Source organism: Martes martes (assembly GCF_963455335.1).
Source record: "Martes martes genome assembly, chromosome: 8".
Taxonomy (NCBI): domain Eukaryota; kingdom Metazoa; phylum Chordata; class Mammalia; order Carnivora; family Mustelidae; genus Martes; species Martes martes.
Window position 1 is genome coordinate 26,253,219 of NC_137895.1, and position 24,277 is coordinate 26,277,495.

Below are 24,277 nucleotides of genomic sequence, written 5' to 3' on the forward strand. Positions count from 1 at the left end.
GCTCACTCTCTCTCTCAAATAAATAAAATATTTTAAAAAGAAAAAATTTTTTTAAATTTATTTATTTGAGAAAGAGAGAGAAAGAGAGGAGAATATGCACACAGTCGGGGTAGGAGCAGAGGGAGAGGGAAGAATGTCAAGCAGACTCCCTGCTCCTGATGTGGGGCTTGGTCTCATGACCCTGAGGTCATGACCTGAGCCCATACCCAGAGTCAGATGTCAGTGCTTACCTGGCGGAGCCACCCAGATCTCCCAATATTATACCGTCTTAATTACTCTTGCTTTTATAGTTAAATGTCAAAGTCAGATAGTGTCAATTTTCTGACTTTGTTCTTCTGCAGTACTGTATTGGCTATTCTGGGTCTTTTGCCTCACCACAAAAATTTTTGAATTAGTTTGTTGATAAGCATAAAATAACATTTGGGGATAGTATTGAAACTGTAGATCAAGTTTGTAAGAACTTACATCTTGACAGTATTGAGTTGTCCTATCCATGAACATAGAATAAATACCTTTTCATATATTTAGTTCTTTGATTTTTTCTTGTATCAGAGTTTAGTAATTTTCCTCATATTAAAAAAGCACATGTTAAATTTAGAGCTGTTTCTTTTGGGGGGGTTACTAATGTAAACGGTATCATAAATCTCAAATTCCATCTGTTCATTGCTGATATATAGGAAAGTGATGGACTTTTTGTATATTAACTCTGTATCCTAAGGCCTTGCTATAATTGCTTATCATTCCAGGAGAATTTTTTTTGGGGGGGGGAGGGGGGTCTTCTACACATACTGTCATGTCATTTACAAAGAAAGATGGTTTTATTCCTTCTGTATTTACATGCCTTTTATTTTATTTTTTTCTTACTACATTAGCTAAGCCTTCCCACTATGATGTTAAAAAGGAGTGGTGAGAGGAGACATTCTTTTTTGTTCTTGATCTTAGAACATTTCTACTTTCTCACTAAATACAATGTTAGCTGTAGATTTTTTATAGATGTTCTTTATCAAGTTGAGAAAGTTCCTCTCCATACATAATTTGTTGAGTTGTGCTGAATTTTGTCAAATGCTTTTTCTGCATTTATTGATACGATCATGTGATTGTTTTTGCTTTAGTCTCTTCATGTAATAGATTACATTAATTGATTTTTTTAATGTTCAACCAGCCTTTCTTGCCTGGAATAAATTCTACTTGGTCATGGTATATAAATCTTTTTATACATTGTTGGATTCGATTTGCTAATATTTTGTTGAGGATTTTTGCATCTATATTATTTTTTTAAGCTTTTAAGAGATACTATTCTTAGCTTGGGGCCATTCAAAACAAGGCTGCAGGCCAAATTCGGCTTATGAGTTATAGTTTGTCAACCCCTTTCCTAGAGATTACAATATGCATTCTTGATTTATCAAAGTGTAATATTTGTTGATACTTTTAGCCTTTTCCCATATAGTACAAGGGCTCTATAACACTTGTAATTCTACCTTTACTGACTTATATGCCGTTTCTTTATATATTTTAAGTCTATATATGTTAAAAATCCCCAAGATACTATTTTATGCAGTCAGTATTCAATTAGAATTATGCACATATTTCCAGTTTTCATTTATCTTTTGTATTGTCCACATCTAAGATAATTTTTCCTTGTGTATGAAGGAGTCCTTTATTGTTTCATTTATTGTGCATCTTCTGGGATGAGTTTGTTTTGTTTATCTGAAAATGTCTTTATTTTACCAGTATTCTTGAAAGATTTTTTTTTTTTTGCTGTATTTATAGAATGTTAGTTTGGCAGTTATTTTCTTTCAGCACTGTAAAGGTAATATTACATGTGTTCTGGCTTTCACTGTTGAAGTCTGTGTTTGTGTGTGTGTGTGTGTGTTTAAGATTTTATTTATTTGAGAGAGCGAGAGAGAGAGAGACAAAAAACAGAGAGCATGAGCAGGGGGAGAGGGAGAAACAGGCTCCCTCCTAAGTAGGGAGCTCAATATGGGACTTGATCCCAGGATCCTGGGATCATGACCTGAGCCGAAAGCAAATGCTTAACTGACTGAGCAACCCAGGCGCCCCAAGTCAGTTCTTTTTGTTGCTTTTTTTCAAGGCACTTTGGTTCTTTAACTCGCTGATCTTAAGATTTTCCCTTTTTCTTAATAAAATCTTAAGGTGATGTTCTTAGATGTGGATTTCTTAATGGGATGTATGTGGATTTCTTTTTATTTATGTGCTTGTGGTTTATAGAACATTTTTGGGGGAAGTTGGCAAGTTTTTTGGGGGAGGGCAGGTATTGTTTCTGTACTGTTCTCTCTCCTTTCCTTCTGGGATTCCAATGGCATATCTGTTAGAATGACATTTTAACTTTATTCTCTGTATTTCTTTCCTTTTTTGTATTTTTCTCATTTATCTATTTACTTATTTTTATTTAAATTCAAGTTAGTTAACATTTAATATAGGGTTGGTTTCAGGAGTAGAATTTAGTGATTTATCACTTAAAAGTAACACCCAGTGCTCATCCCAACAAGTGTCCTCCTTAATGTCCAACACCCATTTAACCAGTCCCCCACCCACCTCCCCTCTAGCAACCCTCAGTTCTCTATATTTGTCTCTTATGCTTTGTCTGCCTCTCTGTTTTTGTTTTATTTTTTCCTTCCCTTCCCCTGTGTTCATCTGTTTTGTTTCTTAAATTCCACATATGAGTGAAACCATATGATACTTGCCTTTCTCTGACTGACTTACTTCATTTAGCTTAATACTCTAGTTCTATCCATGTTATAACAAATGTCAAGATTTTATTCTTTTTGATGGGGGATTAATATTCTATCACACACACACACACACACACACACACACACCATGTCTTCTTTAACTGGACATTTGGGTTCTTTCTGTAATTTGGCTATTGTTGATAGCACAGTTGTAAACAATGAGGTGCATGTGTCCCTTTGAATCAGCATTTTTGTATCCTTTGAATAAATATCTAGTAGTGCAATTGGTGGGTCATAGGTTAGTTCTATTTTTAACTTTTTGAGGAAACACCATACTGTTTTCCAAAATAACTGCACCAGTTTGCATTCCCACCAACAGTGTTAAAGGGTTTCCCTTTCTCCATATCCTCGCCAACATTTTTTGTTTCCTGAGTTAATTTTAGTCATTCTGACAGGTGTAAGGTGGTGTCTCATTGTGGTTTTGATTTATAGTTCCTTGGTGATGAGTGATGTTGAGTGTCTTTTCATGTGTCTGTTAGCCTTCTGGATGTCATCTTTGAAAAGTGTCTATTCTTGTCTTCTGCCCATTTCTTAACTGGATTATTTGTTGGGTATTGAATTTGTAAGTTCTTTAAAGATTTTGGACACTAACCCTTTATCTGTTATGTCATTTGCAGATATCTTCTCTCATTCCAGTGGTTGCCTTTTAGTTTTGTTGATTGTTTCCTTCATTGTGCAGAAGATTTTTATCTTGATGAGGTCCCAATAGTTCATTTTTGCTTTTATTTCCCATGCCTCTAGGGACATGCCTAGGAAGAAGTTGGTGTTGCCAAAGTCAGAGAGTTTGCTCCCTGCTTTCTCCTCTAGGATTTTGATGGTTTCCTGTTTTACATTTAGGTGTTTCATCCATTTTGAATTTATTTTTGTGTATGGTGTAAGAAAATGGTCTAGTTTCATTCTTCTGCATGTTGCTGTCCAGTTTTCCCAGCACCTTGAAGAGACTCTTTTTTCCATTGGATATATTTTTTTTGAAGTTTTTTTTTTTAAAGGTTTATTTATTTATTTGAGAGAGAGAGAGAGAATGTACACATATGCTCATAGAGGGGCAGAGAGAGAGGGAGAAGGAGAGAAGCAGACTCTCCACTGAGCATGAAGCCTGAAGTGGGGCTTGATTCCACAACACAGATCATGACCTGAGCCAAACCAAGAGTCAGATGTTCAACTGATTGAGCCACCTAGGCATCCCTCCACTGGATATTCTTTGCTGCTTTGTTAGAGATTTGTTGGCCATACAGTGTTGAGTCCTTTTTTTTGTATTTTTCATCCTTATTTCTCTTTCTACTTAAGCTTGAATATATTCTTTTAACTTATCTTCTAATTACTCTTTAAGCTATGTCTTATGTAGGCTATTATACTTGCTCATTGAGTTTTTTTTAAATTATACTTTCTCATTTGGTTTGTAGAATTTTTCAGTTTTAGAGATTTTCCTTGGTTTCTTTTTATGGTTTCTTATTCTCTCACAAAATTCTCAACCTTGTTTTCTATTGTCTTGTACACAATAATAATATAAGAAAATTTCTTTTAGAATCATTCTCTAAAAACTCTAGTAGTGAGGCCCCTTTGTCTATTGTCTTTTTGCTTCTTGTGACTTTAATTCATGTCACCTTATCTTCTCTGGGCTTGAGTTTTAAAATTTAAAAAAAAAATTATTGTGTCACATTTATTTGTAAAATTGTTTTTTAGAGCAAGTTGCAACCTATTCTAATATCATTAGTCTGAATTACCCTGATTAGGAATAATAAGGGTAAACCTTTAAAGTCTGTATCCAAAATGGAGGGGGTGTTCACCAGGGCTTCTCGACTCCTTGCTGGTCTAATCTGTGTATCTTTGAATTTGAAGACTGTCAGAAGGCGTTCAGTCTTCCAGCCACCTCTCTGGAACTGGCAGATGCCTGTAGGGGAATAGTGGTTCCAAATCCAGGTCTCATCTTTCTGCATCCGTATCCTCTCCTGTTCCCATTTCAGTGAATATTTATTCTCTTGTTAGTTTTCCAGTGTCTTCAAGCAGATTATTAAAACACATGTCTAGCTTTTCTTGTCCTAAGCAAGAGGCTTTATCTAAGTTACCTTTTCCTCCAGTACTGGAAGTGAAGACTATCTTCAGATTTCTTGGTGTAAGAGATTGATAATACATTTCCCACAGCGTTTAGGGTAACTGGGGTTTTTGTTTTTAACCAAAAGCGTCTTTATGTAATTCACATGAAAGATACAAGTTTTTTTCTTTGTAAGCTTGAATATAGAATTGTGGAACCACATTTGAAAGAGAAAAAATTAAGTTTTATGAGGTCTTTCTCTATGTTACTAGATATCTCTTTGGAGGATACTATATTTTCTAAGATTATCATTGATAAATTAATTAGTACTGAACTGGAAAACTGAATATATGTGCAAAACACCTAAAAACAGATAGAAAATTTATCCTGACCTTGCCAAGACTTTTGGAAATGGACAGATAGTTTTCTGTGATTCTGAAATATTCCTAGAGGAGAAAAGCCTGAAAATGACTATTGGCATATGCAACCCAGGAGTTCATAACTTTGAGTTAAGATCCCGGAGGGCAGTACACCTGTGTTTATAATGGAACTAGAATTGGAGATGAGGTTGTGAAAATTAATAATGAGAAACCTCATTAAAATGGAGTTGGGAGATGCAGCACGGGGAGCTCTCACTCCTACCACTCATAGTCAGTTGTAGACCCAACAGGAAGATATGTACTTCATCTTGCACCTGGATGCTCCTTTACTATCCCATCTGGAGGAAGAAACTTTTTTTTTTTTTTTTTAATGAGGTAATGGTGGTGGTGATTGAGAAATGGATTTGCTGCAATTAGTCCTGAAAAGCACTTGTAGTAGATTTTAGTGCAAAAAGAGGGAAGGATTTAAATCAGTTTTAACCCTGTTTTCCTAAAATGTCCAGGTCTTAGTGAATTTTATCTGCAGGGGCACTGAACTTCCATTTTAAAGTAGGAATTAGAATATTTACTGTCAACAGGAATAAAAAAGAAAAAAATTATTCATTTTATCTAGAAAATCTTTGTTTCATTAGTAGTGGGACTGAAGGATAGCTCTTGCTTGTTTCTTACGTGGTTTTAGCTTTTAGCTAATTAAGGTTAAAACCGTATAATACCTTTTGGGGGTATTATTAGAAAATATGAGGTAAGTTTATTGTTTGTTTCTATCTTCTAAAAATTAATTTGGATAAAAAAGCAGAGTTGGGGCGCCTGGGTGGCTTAGTGGGTTAGGGCCTCTGCCTTCGGCTTGGGTCACAGTCCCAGGGTCCTGGGACCGAGCCCCAAGTCGGGCTCTCTGCTCCGTGGAGAGCCTGCTTCCCCCCTCTCTCTCTGCCTGCCTCTCTGCCTACTTGTGATCTCTGTCAGATAAATAAATAAAATCTTAAAAAAAAAAAAAGCAGAGTTAAAATTACATGCCAGTTTTATGATCCAGTTAATTAATTCCCTGACAAGTAAATACTTTTGATAGGTTAATGTTGTGGCAGCTGTTACAAACAGTGCACTGTTGCACATTTAACATGAGTAAGAAGTAAAGTTTTCTTGGAGGACGTTGTCCCTTGTATTAAAATGTGATTTGACAGGAAACCAGAGTAACTTCAATTTTAGTTTAAAAGTCTTCTTAGGTAGTATGTAATTTGAAATTTGATGGTTGGTTTTCATGTGCTAAAGATCTTGTAGTAAGCAAAAGTATTTCATGATGACTCATGACTAAGAGAGGTGCTATTAGGAAAAAGTACATGTAATAGTCTTGACAAAGATTAATGAAGCTAAAGGGGACAGAATTACTTTGATGAAAACTTTTGTCTTTATTTACAATAAGAACATTGTCATCGTTGTTTTTTTTTTTTAAATTCTACATATAACAACCATTTAGTTACTTTCATAATTCTGGATCAGTGCTTTTGGGGATAGCTGAGGTGAGTTACTTTCCTGTTCTTAGCACAGTGCATAACACATAGGTGATTAACATCTTTGTGTTGACTGATTTCTCATCTGAGTCTGCAGTCTACCTTGTGTCAAATAAAAGACGCTTTGTAGCATTAATCACATAGTTAACTTGCTGAAGATCATCTTTGTGAAGATTATAATTTTCTCCAACCATTTGTCAAGTTCTAAATGGCTTTTCTCTGATTTCAGAGTATAGATTTTGTACTAGGATCATTCTGTGAAGTTTACCCCAGTAGCTTCAGGGAATATCCATGGTTTGTGAATCCGGGAGTACCTGAACTAGAAAAGTCAGTAATTCTAGTTAGGTTAATACTTGATGTGACGTTGAGGGTCACAGAAACTTAGTGTGGAGAAGAGAAAACGTGTTAAGGTGCAATTCAACTTTGTTCGTTTTGTTTGATGAACAATTAAAAAATCTGAAAATTTGGGTTTTGTTATAGAAAGGATAGACGAATAACAAGAAGGGATAAAAAGAATAACACTGAAGGAGTTTATTTCATCACTAACTAAGTGCATTTCTCTGCAGGTATAATTTGGCATCCTGAGAGTCTGTCTTAGCAAGAAGGAAGTGGAAAATACCCTTGAAAAGAAAACTAAAACAAAAAGGAAGCCAAACTTACTTTTACATGGTTAATTGCTCACTTGCCAATATGGACACTTTTCCCACTATTTTTCCTTCTGGTGGAGACAGTGGGCTGACAGAATCTCAATCTGAGTTTCAAAAAATGTTGATTGATGAAAGGTTACGATGTGCACATCATAAAACTAACTATCAGACTCTTAAAGCTGAACATACAAGGTAAATTGCTTAAATTTGGAGGTAAGGGGCTTTATTAAGAAATTATTTTTGTCTGGACATTTGCTCTGGAACATACAGTATAATTTTGTTAGTTTGCAGTATATATATTTAAAACTTCCTTAATACAGTGAAATTTTTGCTTTAAAATTACTTTATTCAAAACTAAACATGGTCCCAAGTATGCTATGAATCTGTAGGTCTTGCTTTGAAAGTAGCAAAACATATAAAATTAAATGTATCTAGGTGGTTAAGTGTGTTTTTCCTTACCCCTAAGTAAAATTATATTAATAAAATAGTGTTAATAATTAAACTCTATAAAGAAAAGAGGTTTATGAATTTAATGGAATATATGAAATCAGTCTTGTTCTGTAGTGTTAGTTGACTTTACATAAAATAATGCAATTGGCAAAGGATATCCTTAACATTGAATTTTTTCTTTTTTTAAAAATCAGATTGCAGGATGAGTACCAAAAGTCACAACATGAATTAAAGCGCCTGTTAAATGAAAAGCAGACTGACCAGGAAAAATTTCATATGCTGCTTGAAGAGCTAAGAGGGGAATTATTAGAGAAAGCTAAAGACTTAGACGAAATGAAATTGCAGGTAAGAAAATATATTTCATTTAGTATTCTTGGTGGGAAAAGTTTCCTCTGCTCTTCAAGGTCCTTCTAAACCGACTAAGAATCCAAATTGGCATGAGATAGATTAACAGGAGGAAATAAAATTTAGTTTTGGAAGTATGCAGAATCCACACAAACATCACAAACATGAAATTGCAAAGATAGGGAACAATATAAATAGGCTTGTATGACATCCTGAGCTAGGGAGACAGGCAGAGTCTGGGGATACAAAGGGAAAGATCATTAGCTGGATGGTTAGAGGAGATATTTGGAAAACAAATGTTGCCCTGTTAAGCAGATAAATTTCTTAGGTAAAAAGGAACCTCTGTTAATAGCTCTATTCTTGGTGTAGGCTCTCCTTTCCAATTAAGGCAGTTGAGAGTTAGGTAAAGAGCTTTTCCTAAATCTGTTGGGTTTTGATTGCTTTTACCTCAAAGTAATCTTCATGCCAAAGCAACCTATCCCAAGAGGGGGAGGCCTGCGTTTTGCCCCTGTGGTACAAAAGTAGTCAGATGTTGGTAAATTTGGCAAATTCTGCCTATATTTGCAATGAATATTTTGCTGTTGTCCACGTGGTATAATTTAATATTCTTTCATATATTCTGGAATACTAGCTACCATGTGGGATTTAGCCATGAAATTGTTGTTTCATGTAAATTTGTATTAAAGTACCTGTTCTGATTTAAGTATTTCACTATTCAGAATAACTAGGGGAAAGGCCGGTTTGAATTGATGCATATTCAGAGTTAAAAATATTTTTTTAAAGAAAGTTTTACTAATTTTCCTTTAAGTATTATAAGTGAAACTGAGCTAAAAAAGACTGATATTTATTTAAAAAGATTTATTACTGTGGTATGGTTGATAAGACTGATAGTTTTTTTAAGGGACTTCTTAAAAGACTATAAAAACAATATGAGCACATAACTTATGTGTGCATTGTAGGGTAAATGGAGTTTCTAAAGCAAAGTATAGTACTGACTATTGTTTCGTTTCTCATTTGCCTGGAAAGGAGAACAAAGCTAAACTTAGTGTAGCACCAGTCAAACTTATTATAAATTTCAAATTAGTAGATATTAGCAGTTATATTTTCCTGTATTCATTTAATCTCTAAATGGCACCAGCTGTGTATTTCTGTTTGCCTAGTGCTTGGCACAAATGATAAGGTATTTTTAATACTGGAGTCATAAATTGATAAGAGCAAAAAGCTACGTTTTCAAGTCATCTAGTATGACATATCATCCAATTCATGGATTCCTTTCACAGCAGTGTTAGAAGTCAGTTATTCAGTATCTTCTTGAGATCTTCCATTGTTGGGAACAGTACCACTAAGCTTGGGTTAGAGCCTCTATGGTGGTGTTTTATTCCTAAGTGTATTTGGGACATTTAAACAAACAAAAACCTCAGAAATATGAGTTGAATAGGCAAATGTAATTTAAGCCTATAGAATTGGTAGATTAATATGTTCTGCAAAAATTGAGAGGCCCATAGAAATGGGAATCTGTGAGTACTGAACCCAAGGAATTCAAAGTATTCTGGCATTGTAGATATAAACACTGTAGTCTTCTTTAGCTTATTGTTTGCATGTGCTTGGTACAAATAAGCATGTCTACATGTTACTCTGAAAAAACAGAGTAATTATGCTAATATGAGATAAAATTTACTTCAAGACAAAAAGTGTCACGTAAGATAAAAAGGTCATTTTTATAACAAAAAAAAGGTCAGGTCACCAGTGTTGAATTGAAGACCTTCAACAAACATCTGTTTTTATGTCTTAGTTTTGTCATATGGTAAAGAGGATAAAAGTTGTTAACGGCGGTTTTTGTGAGGACTAATGAAATAACATGTATATTTTTAGTACAGTGTCTGACACATGTCGATACTCAAAAATGGTGGCATTTATTCTGTTTGAATGCGTGCTCCATAAGGGCAGGAGCTCTTTTCAGTGTGTCTCCGGTGTTCAAGTATATTTGTTTGTATTTATATATTTTATAATATATTAACAAATATTTGTTGAATGAATGACATGAAGAAATAGAATAAATGAATGAATCATAATTGTTGTTCTGTTCATATATATAATAGTGTTCTTTCTTGTCTCATATCTACCTAAAGCTTAAGCATCTTAGAGTCAATGATGTTGTTTCCTATCTGTAATGAGTTAACTCGTGTCTGCCAAAAAAATATGTTGAACTTCTAATGTCTAGTATCTCAAAATATGTTTGAAAGTGGCCTTTGCTGATGTAATTAGTTAAGATGAGGGTCATACTGAAGGATGATAGGCCCTTAATCTAATGTGACTGGTGTCCTTCTGGAAGAGAACAGACACAAAGACAGAAGCACAGGGTGAGGGGCGAGAGGTGGGGGACTGAATGTCCTGTCATGACAGAAGCAGAGATTGAAGGGCTGCGGCTGCCAAGGAAGGACAGGGATCAGCAGCACGCTGTCAGAAGCTAGGATGAGGCAAAGAAGGATCCTTCCCTTCAGGGCGTGTGGACTTGCTGACAACTTAATTTTGGACTTCTAGCCTCCAGAACTGTGAGACAATAAATTTCTGGATTTTTTTTTTTAAGATAGCCAGTTTGTGGTATTTTGTTGTCAGAGCTCTAGGAAACTAATACTCTACTCAAAGCCGAATTCCTTTTTGGAACATTTGTGACACAGGGATCTTTATTCTCTGCTTCAGTGCTTTCAGTGGGAGAGAACCTCATAAATGTTTTAAAGTAATCCAGTTCCATTCATGGATTGGAGTATGTTAAGTATTTTCCCTCTCATGTTGAAATGAAATCATCTTCCGTGTAGCCTCTCTCTTGGTTCTTACACTGTTCCTTGGGTCTACACAAAATAACTTTGGACATTTCTCCATGGGGTAACTTCGCCGGTGTTTGCTGACAAATCTAATTTGTCTGGTAAGGTTTCTTTTTTTCAAGATAAACCATAAGTGGTTTCTCTATGATATTTATCTGGGAAGATTAAGCTAAAATAAAGATCTATATATTTATGTATTCATGTTGGAACTAAATTTAGCTATTTGCTCCATGGATGTTAGCAATTTGTACAACTTGTGAATTGAATAAAATTAATTCAACAAAGTAGAATCAATAGTAAAAAATAATAAATGTTTATGAAAGATGATTATTTTCAGATGAAAGATGATTATATTTCAGATATCAAAGATGATATACATGTATTATCTTTTCTACCTACAAAATGCCTTTTCTGAACTTAGATTTAATATCGCTTTGGCATTTATAGAAAAATGATATCAAAGATAGTCAATTAAAGAATATTGCTGTGTCACTGCTGTAGTTGTAGTGAATGGAAATAATAATAGTGCCTAAATTATAGGGTGATAGTAAAGATGAAATGAGACAGTGCATAGAAAGTGTTAGTACAGTGCTTTGATGTAGAAAATGAATAGAACATGTTAGCTATTGTTATATTGTTATTATGTACCATGTTAGCAGAACCTTTTTTAAAAACACGAGTTATTTGATAATATTTCTGTTACAAATTTTAAAAGTTACTTTACCAAAAATTTATATGCTTTCTTTGTGCCAGGCAATGGAAACTATATAACCCAGTATGTTTCCCATTTTATTTGGCTGCTAGGAAGCTCAGAACTGAATTTATTATTCAGTTTTTCATTTTTTTAAATAATCTCTGACACAATAATATCTGCCTTCTTGGATTAAAACGTTCTTTGAGGGACACCTGGGTGGCTCAGTGGGTTAAGTCTCTGCCTTCAGCTCAGGTCATGATCTCAGGGTCCTGAGATCAAGCCCTGCATCGGGTTCTCTGCTCAGCGGGGAGCCTGCTTCCCCCTCTCTCTCTGCCTGCCTCTCTGCCTACTTGTGAGCTCTCTCTCTGTTAAATAAATAAATAAAATCTTAGAAAAAAATTCTTTGAAAAACAGTGGTCTATTTTATATTCTTAACATGATAAGTGTTGGTGTAATATAGATTTAGTATAGGTAATGACACATCGACTATTGTATGATAAAGCATTCTTGTAAGTTTCTTTTGAGACAAGTGGTGGCAGTATTCCATTAGAAGTCTAAGACACAGTGTACTTTTCTCCTAAAATGTCATGGAGAAAATAATCTAATTCTGTGTCTTTGTTGTATATGTGCTTTGGCAGGGGTTGGGAAGGAAGATGGATTTTTTCTTATGCATGTGTGCTTGTTTTTTGTAAGATTCTTAGGAGATTAAAAAAAAATCTTGTTGAGAGTCTTTTTTATCAGAGACCTTATAAATTATAAGACTTTTGGGTAGTTACTAACTTCAATTCTCTTTTCTCCTTTGTGTGTATTTATATTTCCATTGGTACCATTTTCCCTACTGTCTTAAGGACTAAAGTAAGAATACATGTAAGTTTTGCTTTCAATCTTTTCAATCTTTTTTGTCTCCTTGTTGCATTTTGGGTAGATTCTTTTGACATGTCTTCAAGTTCACTGATCTTTTTTCTTCTGCAGTATCTAATCTTACATTAATCCCGTATAGTATATATTTTTCAGCTCAGAAGTTGTAGTTTTTACACTTGAAGTCTGATTTAGGTCTTTTTAATAATTTCCTTATATCCACTTACCATGTCCAGTCTTTTCTCTAGCTTTTTGAACATAGGGAATTCAGTTATAATAACTATTTTAATATCTTTGCTAATTCTAACAACTGTATCCCTTCTGGGTTGGTTTTGGTTGATTTTCCTGTTTGTTGTGGGTAGTATTTTCCTGCTTCTTTGCATGCCTGATAAATTTTTATTGGATGCTAGACATAGTAAATTTTACATTGAGTGCTAGATATTTTTGTATTCTGATATTATTGAGCTTTGTTCTGGGACAGTTACTTGGAAACAGTTTCATGTTTTTGGGTTTTGCTTTTAAGATTTGCTGAGTGAGAGCAGATTAATGCTTAGTGCTCATTACTTGCCACTGCTGAGAACCTTCTGAGTACTCATTTCTCAATGAAAAGACAGTTTTCAGTCTGGCTTTTGGAAAAAGGAACTATTCTTGGCTCTGTGTGAGGTCAGATTACTCACCCGATTCTTTCAGGTCATTCTTTTCCTGGCCTTACTTAAATATTTTCCTTACATGCATATGCTGATTGGGGTACTCTTCTGAATGAGCCTTTGGCAGATCTTCATAATTTTGTTTCTGTGCCACCTTCTTTTCTGCTACCCTGCCTGTGACTCTAGCCACATTGCTCTCCCTGGATTTGTAGTACCATTTGCTTAAATCAGAGAGTCCATCAGACTCTGCTTGGATATCCCTTCCTATGCATGGCCTGGAAGCATTCTCAAAGCTTACTTTTCTTTGTTGTTTGTCTCTCAAAGATCTTTGCTGCTTAATTATGCCCAGTATCTGGAAAACATTTGATTTTTGTTTATTCTTTTGTTTGTTTTATGCAGGAGAATAAATCTGATCTCTATTATGCCATCTGTTGGAAGTGGAAGCACTTTTATTTCTAATTAACCTTTAATTACAGAAATCTCAAACAAGTACCAAAGTAGAAAGGGTGGTTGTGTTGCATCCTCCAATACCCTTCAATGCTTACCATCTCTCAGCCAGTCTTGTTTTATCTTCTGACATCCCTGCTCTATCTTTCAACCCTTCTGGATTATTTTGAAGCAAATCATGTTATCTCAGCTCTAGTATTTTAGTATCTTTATTTCTATTATATAGCAAGACAGTGTTTCCTTTAAAAGCATAGCCACAATGCCATTATCATACCTTAAAGTATTTATTCCCTAATATCTTTTAATACTGTCTTTGTTCACATTTCCCTACTTTTCCCACAGTTTTGCTTATTTTTTTTTTTTTAAGATTTATTAATTCAAGAGAGAGAGAGAGTGAGCAAGAGAATGAGAGAGAGCATGAGCTGGGGATATGGGCAGAGGGAGAAGCAGACTCCTTGTTGGGTAGGCACCCTGACCCGGAGCTCCATCCCAGGATCCCAGGATCATGACCTGAGCCAAAGACAGATGCTTAACCAACTGAGCGACCTAGGTGCCCCCGGTTTTGCTTATTTTAAAAGTTGGTTTGTTTGAAACAGGAACTAAACAAGGTTTATCTTGATCTTTATTATTCTTTACCTTTTAATTACTACCCCTTCTCTCTTTGGACTCTTGATACTATCACCCAGACTCTTGACATATTAAACCAGATTATAACAAGAGCTTTCTATCTGATTTCCCAGCTCCATTCACTGCCTTCCTCTGCCTCCTCCCCGCCACCCCCCACACCAATTTTCTCTCACCATGATTTTGATCCATCAAGCTTCTTCCTAAAATATAGATATGGTGATGCCCTTTTTAAGCTTGAATACCTTCAGTGAATAAGCAAGGTGCAGAAGAAATAATGTGTATAGTATGCCTTTCTTTATGTAAAAATTATAAAGTGATATATATATATACACATATATATATATATGCTTATATATTTATATATTGTTTCAAGAAAGATACATAAGAAATAAGCCATGATTGTTTCCTAAAAGGGAAACTGGATAATTGAAGGAAGATGACTTAGTTTTTTAATACTCCTTTTGTTTGAATTATGTATGTAATTATATTTATTCATTTTAAGTAAAAAAAATTTTAAGTTACTACTGTTGAATACTAAGTAAATTATAAGAGTATGAATGTGATACTTAGGAATCCTCTGCCTGTGGCTCCCACCTCTTTCCCTTTGTCCAGCCAGGATTTAGCTCTGGAGCTAAGTGGCATTTGGAAATGTTCCAGCATAGCCTTGATTTTCACAGTATCTAGAGAGCATTAATGCAGAAGGATCCAGGATTCTAAATTGTCTGTAGTGCTTAGTACGGTTCAATGCAAAATGCCTGTAGCTTACCTTTGAGGAACATTTTTTCCCTAGAGACTTTAAAATATTTTCCATTCTTAAGTTTCTGTTCTACCTAAGCTTTAGTTTTCCCATTCCTTTGATGTGCCACTATTTCTATACTTAATATCTTTTCTGTTGGTCTTTACCAGTCTGATAAGCCTATATTAGTTATGTTTATAGTTATTTGTATGTATGTTATTTTTCACACGAGTTTGAACTTCTTATGGGGCAGAAATGCCTCTTGTGAGTTTTTGTGATCTTTAGAAAGTAAGACTCTGTGTATGCTTCAGTTTCTATAAAAAGGGGGGATGATAATATAGCTACGTTGAGGATCATTGCAGGGATTAAATTAAGTTAGTAAATGCATGGAAGGTATTTAGAACAGTATGTTATATAGATTATATAGTAAGTTGCAGAATGCTTTGTATATAGCAAGTATTCATTCAGTGAAGTTTTTGAACTATTTGGAGTATTGATGAATAAATGAGTTAAACTGAATAGTACTCTTCATTTTCAGAGGTTAATGTAAGTACAAACTGGATTTTTGTTTGTTTGTTTTATAGCCAGTATTTGATAATTGAGTGAGCCAATGTGCCAGGCAGTAGTGTGAGGTGTTGGGAACACACCGTGGTGAATAAAGACTGTGTTTGCCCTTCAGGAGGTTATGTAAATACTTATCACTTTTTGAAATATGAGTTCTGTAAGACAGCATAATAGGGAGGAGCCTTGTTTTGGTGGCTAGAGTAGAAGTCAGCCTTTTCTGATTGAAAATAATTCTGAATAATTCTCTGTGGTGTACCAAATTATTATACCTTTATTTTGATTGCTTTAGGAAATAGACAATTAGCCATTACATAAAACATGATAACCTTAGCTGCCAACATAGTTATTTCTAACAATCATCATCATAATAATAATCAGTGACTGTCTTTATCTCATGTTAATGGAATTGTTGATGTCTCTGAGAGCCTGAAATTGAGGCCTCCAAGTATTCTTTCAAATGATGGTTCTGTTTATATAATGATTACTGTAAAATTAGGTATATAGTGAAATTTTTCTGAATTGGATTTTATTGTTATAATTAAGCATTAAAATTTGGTGAATTCTTTAATTTTGTGATTTTATATTTAGAATTCTTTGTTTCTCTGCGTTACTAGGTATTAACACCACAAAAGTTGGAGTTGTTACGAGCCCAAATACAACAAGAATTAGAAACTCCAATGAGAGAACGTTTTAGAAATCTGGATGAAGTAAGTAATTTATATAGAAGGAACTGTGCATTTATCTTTATGTGACTGATCAAAAGCACCATTCCCTTATTCAGAAACCCTGCAGTAGCTCCCCTTCTAACTTAAGGAGCTTTTAGGGCTGCACAAGATCAGATCCCATTATCTATCTGACTTCCTTTCTTCCATTCTTATTGTCCTCTTTGGTGTTTCTTTGGCACTCCAGAAATGAAACAAATCAAGAATCTTTGCTATAACTGTTACTTCTAACATGAATAGTATCTTTCCAGATATCTCTTAGCCAACTTCCTATCTATCTCTCTCTTTTTTAAAAGATTTTAAAAATTATTTATTAGAGAGAGAATGTGTGAGAGAGCACGAGCAGGGGGGTAGAGGGCAGAGGGAGAGGGAGAAGCAGACTCCCTGCTGAGCAGGGAGCACGACTTGGCCTGAGTCGAAGTCAGACACTTAAGCAGCTGGGCCACCCAGGTGCCCCTTCCTCATCTTTTTTAAGTCTTTGCTGAAATGTCACCTTCTCAATGAGGCCTACTTTGTGACCAGCGTGTATCTCTATTTAATATTGCTTCCTGCCACTTCCTTCACTTCTTAGACCTTTGGATCCCCATTTACTCTGCTCTACTTTTTATTTTTCTCTATTACTTATCCTCTAATATGCTATATATTTATTGTGCTTATTTTTTATTTTCTTTATTACCATCTCTAGAATGTAAGTTGCATGAGAGAAGGAACCTTTATCTGTTTGGTTCACTGTATATTCTAAGTTCCTAGCATGCAGTAGGTACTCAATGTTTGTGGGATGAAAGAGTGTTTTCATGCAACCCTAGAAAAATAGAAATATGTTACAGTTTTCCTTCGGACTGAAATGTTTCCTTCCTCTTATGAAATTTCATGTTTGTAAAATATAATTAACTGTTTAATAAATGAAATAGGAAAAGATGGCCTATATTAAGTACTATGCCAGACATATATATATATAATATATAATATATGTATATATATAATGCAACTTTATTTAATGAATAGCCTGGGCCTTATATATAACACATGAATATTGTCCCCTTCAAAATGGACCTCCTTTGGAAAGCTGTAGTCTAGTGATGCTGCCATTGCACAGAACAGGTTTGTTATATAGATTATATAGTATGTTGCAGAATGCTTTGTATATAGAAGTATTCATTCAGTGAGGTTTTGGACTCTTCGGAAAATTGATGAATAAATGAATGAATTAAACTGAATATTACTCTCCATTTTTATAAATTTGTTTTTATACATGGCTTTTATAAATGACTTACTGGTTTGGAAGGTCATCTTTTGAATGTCCTCCTGGTGGGTAACCAAAGCATTATGGTTGGGAGTAGACTTAATTTTTGGATTTAAAGCCGCTTAGACCTAAGGTAGGTGATCAAGTTAAATAAAAGGATTTGTTGTTGTTGTTGTTTTTTAAGTATATTTTTAATAAAATCATGAAACCCATTTTCTTGGTTTGTAAACTGGCTTCGAGAAATCATTCAACCAAAGATTTACAGTGAGCTGGATATTTTAGAAGGTGTTTTTATATCTTAATTTCCTGATGAATGCTGAAATAGTGTCTCTTTCATCTTCTGTACTGCCCAAGTTCTTATTGACTTTAGAATTCCAGCAACTTTTGTAGTGTTAGCAGAATTGGAGCATATCAGAGATCTGCATGTGTTCCTAGTTAGTCAGGAAATTTGGTGCTACATATATTCTTCAGACTGGTATGTTGAACTATCATTATAATACTTGATTGAACCTTAAGTTGTTGTAATAAATATTCAAATAATCTTTTATCTACTTAGAATTCATCCTGTCTGACTTTTAGGAGGCTGTTTTATATTTTACTATAGAGTTAATTTTAAAAATTTAACTAATTTAGAAAGGTATACTACATTATTAAATATTATTTTATTAGGCCTATAGGTCAAAACTTCTGATGTGCTATTCGTTTTCATTATTATGAGAATCAGTAAGGAAATAGGGTAAATTGAATGGTAATGTGTTTTATTGGCACCTTCTCAAGAATGTACTGATTATGTAGGATACTTGTCATAAGAATTTTCCAGGATTTATTTATATTTCTGTTAAGCTTATATTTTGCTTTTTAGAATGGCTTTCAATATAATGCACTTTAAAATTATATTTGCAAAAGTGATTTTTGGAGTGAGTACAAATTTCATTTATAAACTTGTCATAAATTATAGTCTCCTTTTAATTTAGGAAGTGGAAAAGTATAGAACTGAATATAATAAGCTTCGCTATGAACATACATTTCTCAAATCAGAATTTGAACACCAGAAAGAAGAATTTGCACGTATTTTAGAAGAAGAAAAAATAAAATATGAATCAGAGGTGAGTGATTATACTAGCTTAGTTATTATTCTTCTAGTCAATAAAATTTTATGATTTTTTTGTAAATTCTGTTTGTTAATTGCATAATTAAGTTTCATTAATTAATGGTGAAGTATTTGGCATGATATTCATCTGTTCTGTAGTAAGATTTTTATTGGTGAACATTCTTTTTGGCTGTTAGCTTTTCCTCTTTTGTTCCTCCTTTATTTTGCCCCAGTCGATGGAGGTGGACAGTCTCTTATCTTCCATAGCCAGAGAGTTAGATTTCTTTTTGCATATATAATTTGTTTATATGATTTTTTATGTAGCACTGTCCCCCTCTACTTTTTGGAACAAAACCACATCAGGAGAGCTCTGGCTGTCAGCCCATGTACCTTGTTTCTACTGACAGAAATAAGGGACTTATACTTTAGAATGTGCCCATCACATTCAAGAAGTGTACTTTGTTTTTTCTGATGTCTACAACTGCAGAATTTTCTCTCTGCTGCCTACAGCATGTTCCCCTACTCTATCTCTACTGCTTGGGCTGCCTTTCTACTCATCTTATGTTTCATTTCCTAATTTTATCAAAAATGAAATTTGTGTTTATCATTCTTTTTTTTTTTTTTTTTAAAGATTTTGTTCATTTATTTGACACAGAGAGAGAGATCACAAGTAGACAGGGAGGCAGGCAGAGAGAGAGGGGGAAGCAGGCTCCCTGCTGGGCAGAGAGTCCGACGCGGGGCTTGATCCCAGGACCCCGAGATCATGACCCGAGCCGAAGGCAGAGGCCTAACCCACTGAGCCACCCAGGCGCCCCTGTGTTTATCATTCTTTATGGACTTTTATGTGATTTTTCAAGAAGAAAGAAATATATCATTTTGTTCTGTTATATTGAAATACGAAATCTAATGCTAGTGGAATATGTTAAAAAAAAAAGCTTGGTATCTATAGTTATGTGAAATAGTCTATGTATAAACACACCTGCATTATTTATTTATTGCATCGTCTTTATTTGGAATTAAGAATGAGAATATACTCACCTTCCTTTACTAATTACTAATTGGATCAAACAGGTCTTTTTTTAAAATTATTTTTGAATTTAAATTCAATTAGCCAACATGTAGAACATTATTAGTGTCAGATGTAGAGTTCAGTAATTCATCAGTTGTATATAACACCTGGTGCTCATCACATCTTTTTCTTTTTTTAGTCATGTGCCCTCCTTAATGCTCATCACCCAAATACCCCACCCCCACTCCAGCAACCCTCAGTTTCTTCCCTATAGTTAATTAAGAGTCTCTGATGGTTTGTCTCCCTCTCTGACTTCTTCCCTTTCTGTTTTTCCCTCCCTTCCCCTATTGTCTTCTGTGCTGTTTCTTAAATTCCTCATATGAGTGAAACCATAGAATAATCATCTTTCTCTGATTTACTTAGCTCAGCATAGTACCCTCCAGTTCCATCCATGTCAATGTAAATGGTAAGATTTCATCTTTTCTGGTGCCTGAGTAATATTCTGTTGTATATTATCTATTCATCTGTTGATAGACATCTCCACTCTTTCCATAGTTTGGCTATTGTGGACATTGCTGCTATAAACATTGGGGTGTATGTGCCTCTTTGGATCACGACATTTGTATCTTTTGGGTAAATACCCAGTAGTGCAATTGCTGGGTCATAGGGTAGCTCTATTTTCAACTTTTTGAGGAAACTTCATGCTGTTTTACCGAGTGGCTGCACCAGCTTGCATTCCCAACAACAGTATTAAGAGGGTTCCCGTTTCTCCGCATCCTCATCAACATCTGTCATTTCCTGACTTCTTAATTTTAGCCATTCTGACTGGTGTGAGGTGGTATCTCATTGAGGTTTTGATTTGTATTTCTTTGATGCTGAGTGATTTTGAGCATCTTTTCATTTGTTGGCCATCTGGATGTCTTCTTTGCAGAAATGTCTGTTCACGTCCTCTGCCCATTTCTTGATTGGATTATTTGTTTTTTGGGTGTTGAGTTGCATAAGTTCTTTATAGATCTTGACTACTAGCCCTTTATCTGTAGTGTCATTTGCAAATATCTTCTTCCATTCCATAAGTTACCTTTTAGTGTGTTGACTGTTTGCTTTGCTGTGCAAAAGCTTTTTATCTTGATGAAGTCCTGTAGTAAGTTTTGCCCTTCCTTCCCTTACCTTTTGAGACATGTCTAGCAAGAAGTTGTTGTGGCCGAGGTAGAAGAGCTTGCTGCCTGTGTTCTCTCCTCTGAGATTTTGATGGATTCCTGTCTCACAGTTAGATATTTCATCCATTTTGTGTCTATTTTTGTGTATGGTGTAAGAAAATGGTTCGGTTTCATTCTTTTGCATGTGGCTGTCCCATTTTCTCAACACCATTTGTTGAAGAAACTGTCTTTTTTCCATTGGACATTCTTTCCTACTTTGTTGAAGATTAGTTGCCGATGGAGTAGAGGGTCCATTTCTGGGCTCTCTGTTCTGTTCCATTGATCTATGTGTCTGCTTTTGTGTCAGTACCATACTGTCTTGATGATGACAGCTTTTTAATAGAACTTGAAGTCTGGAATTGTGATGCCACCAGTTTTGGTTTCTTTTTTTCAGTATTCCTCTTGGCTATTCAGTGTCTTTTCTGGTTCTGCACAAATTTTAGGATTATTTGTTCCAGCCCTGTGAAAAAAGTTCATGGTATTTTGATATGGATTGCATTGAATGTGTAGATTGCTCTAGGTAGCATAGATATTTCCACAATATTTGTTTTTAATCAGTGGGCAAACTGTTTCATGATTGTTTGATATATTAAGAAGCTATATGAACATTGGAACATTTAAGTCCATTGGTAATACAATACTAGAAAACTATGAAAATTTATAATAGGCTTTTTTATTAAAAACTTCTTCACAGCTTTAAGTGCTCTATTCCCATATGATCTCTTGTTATAATAGTCACTGTGATGGGACAGAACTGTATTATTTTATCCATTTAAAATGAGGATACTTGAAGCATAAGATAGGCAAGGTAAGCAACTTGCTCAAAGTCTCGCAAAAAGTCAGCAGCCAAGTTTATGGTAGAACTCAGGTACCCCAACTACCAGCACAAAGTTTGTAGTTCGGTGTGGCAATTTCAAATCTCTGGTAATTTCAGTTAGGAGCCATCCAACAACTAATTTTGTTAAGAGATCCGTCAATTTATACTACTTGTAATGACGAAAGGTTTTAAATCTGTAATCATGATAGACATAAAAGAATTACATTTAAAAATTTTCTTGTGGAAAGATTTCCAGCCTAAAATGTTGGTTTAATGTATTAGAGAATAACCACCGATGTTAAGGATACTGGTGCTTTATTTTATATTTTACATTTAAAATCTAATATTGATGTTTATCTGGCAATAATTATTGGTATTCTCTAGTTTCTTAGTTTTATTTTTTTTCTAAAGAATGAAACTTGCATCTGAAATCTGATGACTAATCTATTTTTCATCCATGGAAGACCAAATAATATTCACTAAAATTTTTAAGGGGTCAGTGGCATCATTAATTTTCCCAATTTAAATATCTTTTATGGAGAAATCTGAAGATAAACAGCTAGCTAAGAAGCCATTATTAATAAATAGATTCTAGAAAAGTAAAACTTTCTGATAAGACTAAAGTTCTTTTCTTTCTACTTCCTGATTGGTTATGCAGGAACAATATTAATTACTGGACAATCGGATATTTGTTCTTTCATTCCATTACTTATGTTTATACACTAATTTCTGTACACAAGAGCAGTGAAACTTAGTGATATGATTGGGGATCATGAAATAGCAGTAACTTCAAAGAAAAGCCTAGTCTTGCCATCTTCTAATTTTACAGTTAAAATTGGTATAAAATATGTTAGTTTGTACTAAAGATAATTGGCATTTCTTGCATTAATTAAGGATTCACACAATATTTGTGCATTTTCACTTCTACAGATGAAAGAAGTAACTGAATATTCTTTACTGTGTTCTTAGGTGAATACTTCAGGAAGATTTTGTTAGTGTTTTCATGAGAAGCACTCTAGTGATTCACATTTCCCTTGTGATACTCTGAATTAAAAAGAATGTATGAGGGGTGCCTGGGTGGCTCGGTGGGGTAAGCCTCTGCCTTCAGCTCAGGTCATAATCTCAGGGTCCTGGGATTGAGCCTGGCATAGGGCTCTCTGCTCAGCAGGGAGCCTGCTTCCCCCCCTCTCTCTGCCTGTCTCTCTGCCTACTTGTGATCTCCCTCTCTGTCAAATAAATAAATAAAATCTTTAAAAAAAAGAATATATGAAAGTAGATGTCTTTATAAGTAAGATGAGGTCATGATTTCTCAATGCATTTGGCTATAAGAACATACTAAGTCTGGGACTTCATACAGATGAAATTCTGAAGTTGTATATAGGCATTATTCAAAGTGGTACGTGCTGTTGTGTTTTCATTGTGTTATTTGGTGTCTAATTTTTTATTCTGCAAATAATGAACAATACAGAGAGTTTTAGGTATAGTTGATTATACTGGTCTACTGAACTAGTGCAAGAAGCAAGAGTAATCCACTGGGGGAAGTGTGAAGATGTTGAAAGAGGGGCAGTGAGCGCTGCATCATATGAAAAACTTTAGAGTGACAATATATAATGACAAGTCCCTGAGATTATTCGATCTGGCTCTCCCAACTGAGCTGTACCTTGTTTGGTTTTTGTTTTTTTTTTCCCCCCTTAAGATTTTATTTACTTATTTATTTGAGAGAGAGAGAGAGAATAAGTGGAGGGAGGTGCAGAGGGAGAAGCAGATTCCCTGACTCCCCATGGAGGAGGGAGCCCAAGTCCAGATTCATTCCCAGGACCCTGGGATCATGACTTGAGCTAAAGGCAGATACTTAATCAACTGAGCTACCCAGGTGTCTTTTTTTTCTTTTTTGAAGATTTATTTATTTGAGAGAGCGAGAGATCAAGTGAGAGAGACAGACACACAGCACAATCGGGGTGAGAGACTGAGGGAAAAGCAGATTCTCTGATGACACTCAACCAATTGAGCCACCCAGACACCCCTGTACCTTGGTTTTTATGGGGCTGGTGAGAAGCCAGAATTCCTGTGGCAGAAAGGAGAACTTTTCTGGGTCCTTGTTACCACGTTGTATTTTTTTCTTACAATACTGGTAACATAAAACTGATAATGATTTCCAAGTTTTGGTCTTTATCCTGATACAAATATCAGTAGACATCATGAAATCTCTTAAAACACTTCCTAATTTTTTCCTGGTGTGTTCTGAAGCTCTGGGTGGCCCATATGGCTCCTTTATCTAAAATATTCCAAATTCTCTGACTTGCACCCTTCTCAGAGTACTATAAACCATATTACAATAGGCAAAAGTCTCCCAAATTAAAACTAAATTACCTCCCAGTGGGAATTCTCTGGGATGAATTTTGGTAAACCTTTTAGAAGGGCTCGGTGAAATCTTACTCATTAAAATTCTCTGTATGGGGACGCCTGGGGGCTTAGTTGGTTAAGCATCCTGAAATCAAGCCCTCTGTCATGCTCCCTGCTCAGAGGAAGTCTGCGTTTCCCTCTCCCTCTTACCCCCTACCCCCTATTCGTGCTCTCACTCACTCTCTCTTAAAAATGAATAAACAGTAAAAAATAATTCTCTGTATGGATGCAGTTTAGACTATCTCAAAAACTAAACATTTTACAGGTAAAATTTAAAATGTTTAAGATGT

General features: G+C 34.9%; 1 protein-coding gene across 1 annotated transcript in view; it reads left to right on the top strand.

Annotated features, from left to right (window-relative positions):
• CEP83 (centrosomal protein 83) overlaps positions 1-24,277 on the top strand; it is a 136,532-nt gene that overhangs the window by 45,776 nt on the left and 66,479 nt on the right. The window contains exons 2-5 of the mRNA XM_080811989.1: positions 7,237-7,509; positions 7,962-8,112; positions 16,122-16,214; positions 18,447-18,578. Of these exons, the coding sequence (XP_080668115.1) occupies positions 7,337-7,509; positions 7,962-8,112; positions 16,122-16,214; positions 18,447-18,578 (549 nt within the window). The 5' untranslated portion in view covers positions 7,237-7,336. The remainder of the gene's footprint in view (positions 1-7,236; positions 7,510-7,961; positions 8,113-16,121; positions 16,215-18,446; positions 18,579-24,277) is intronic.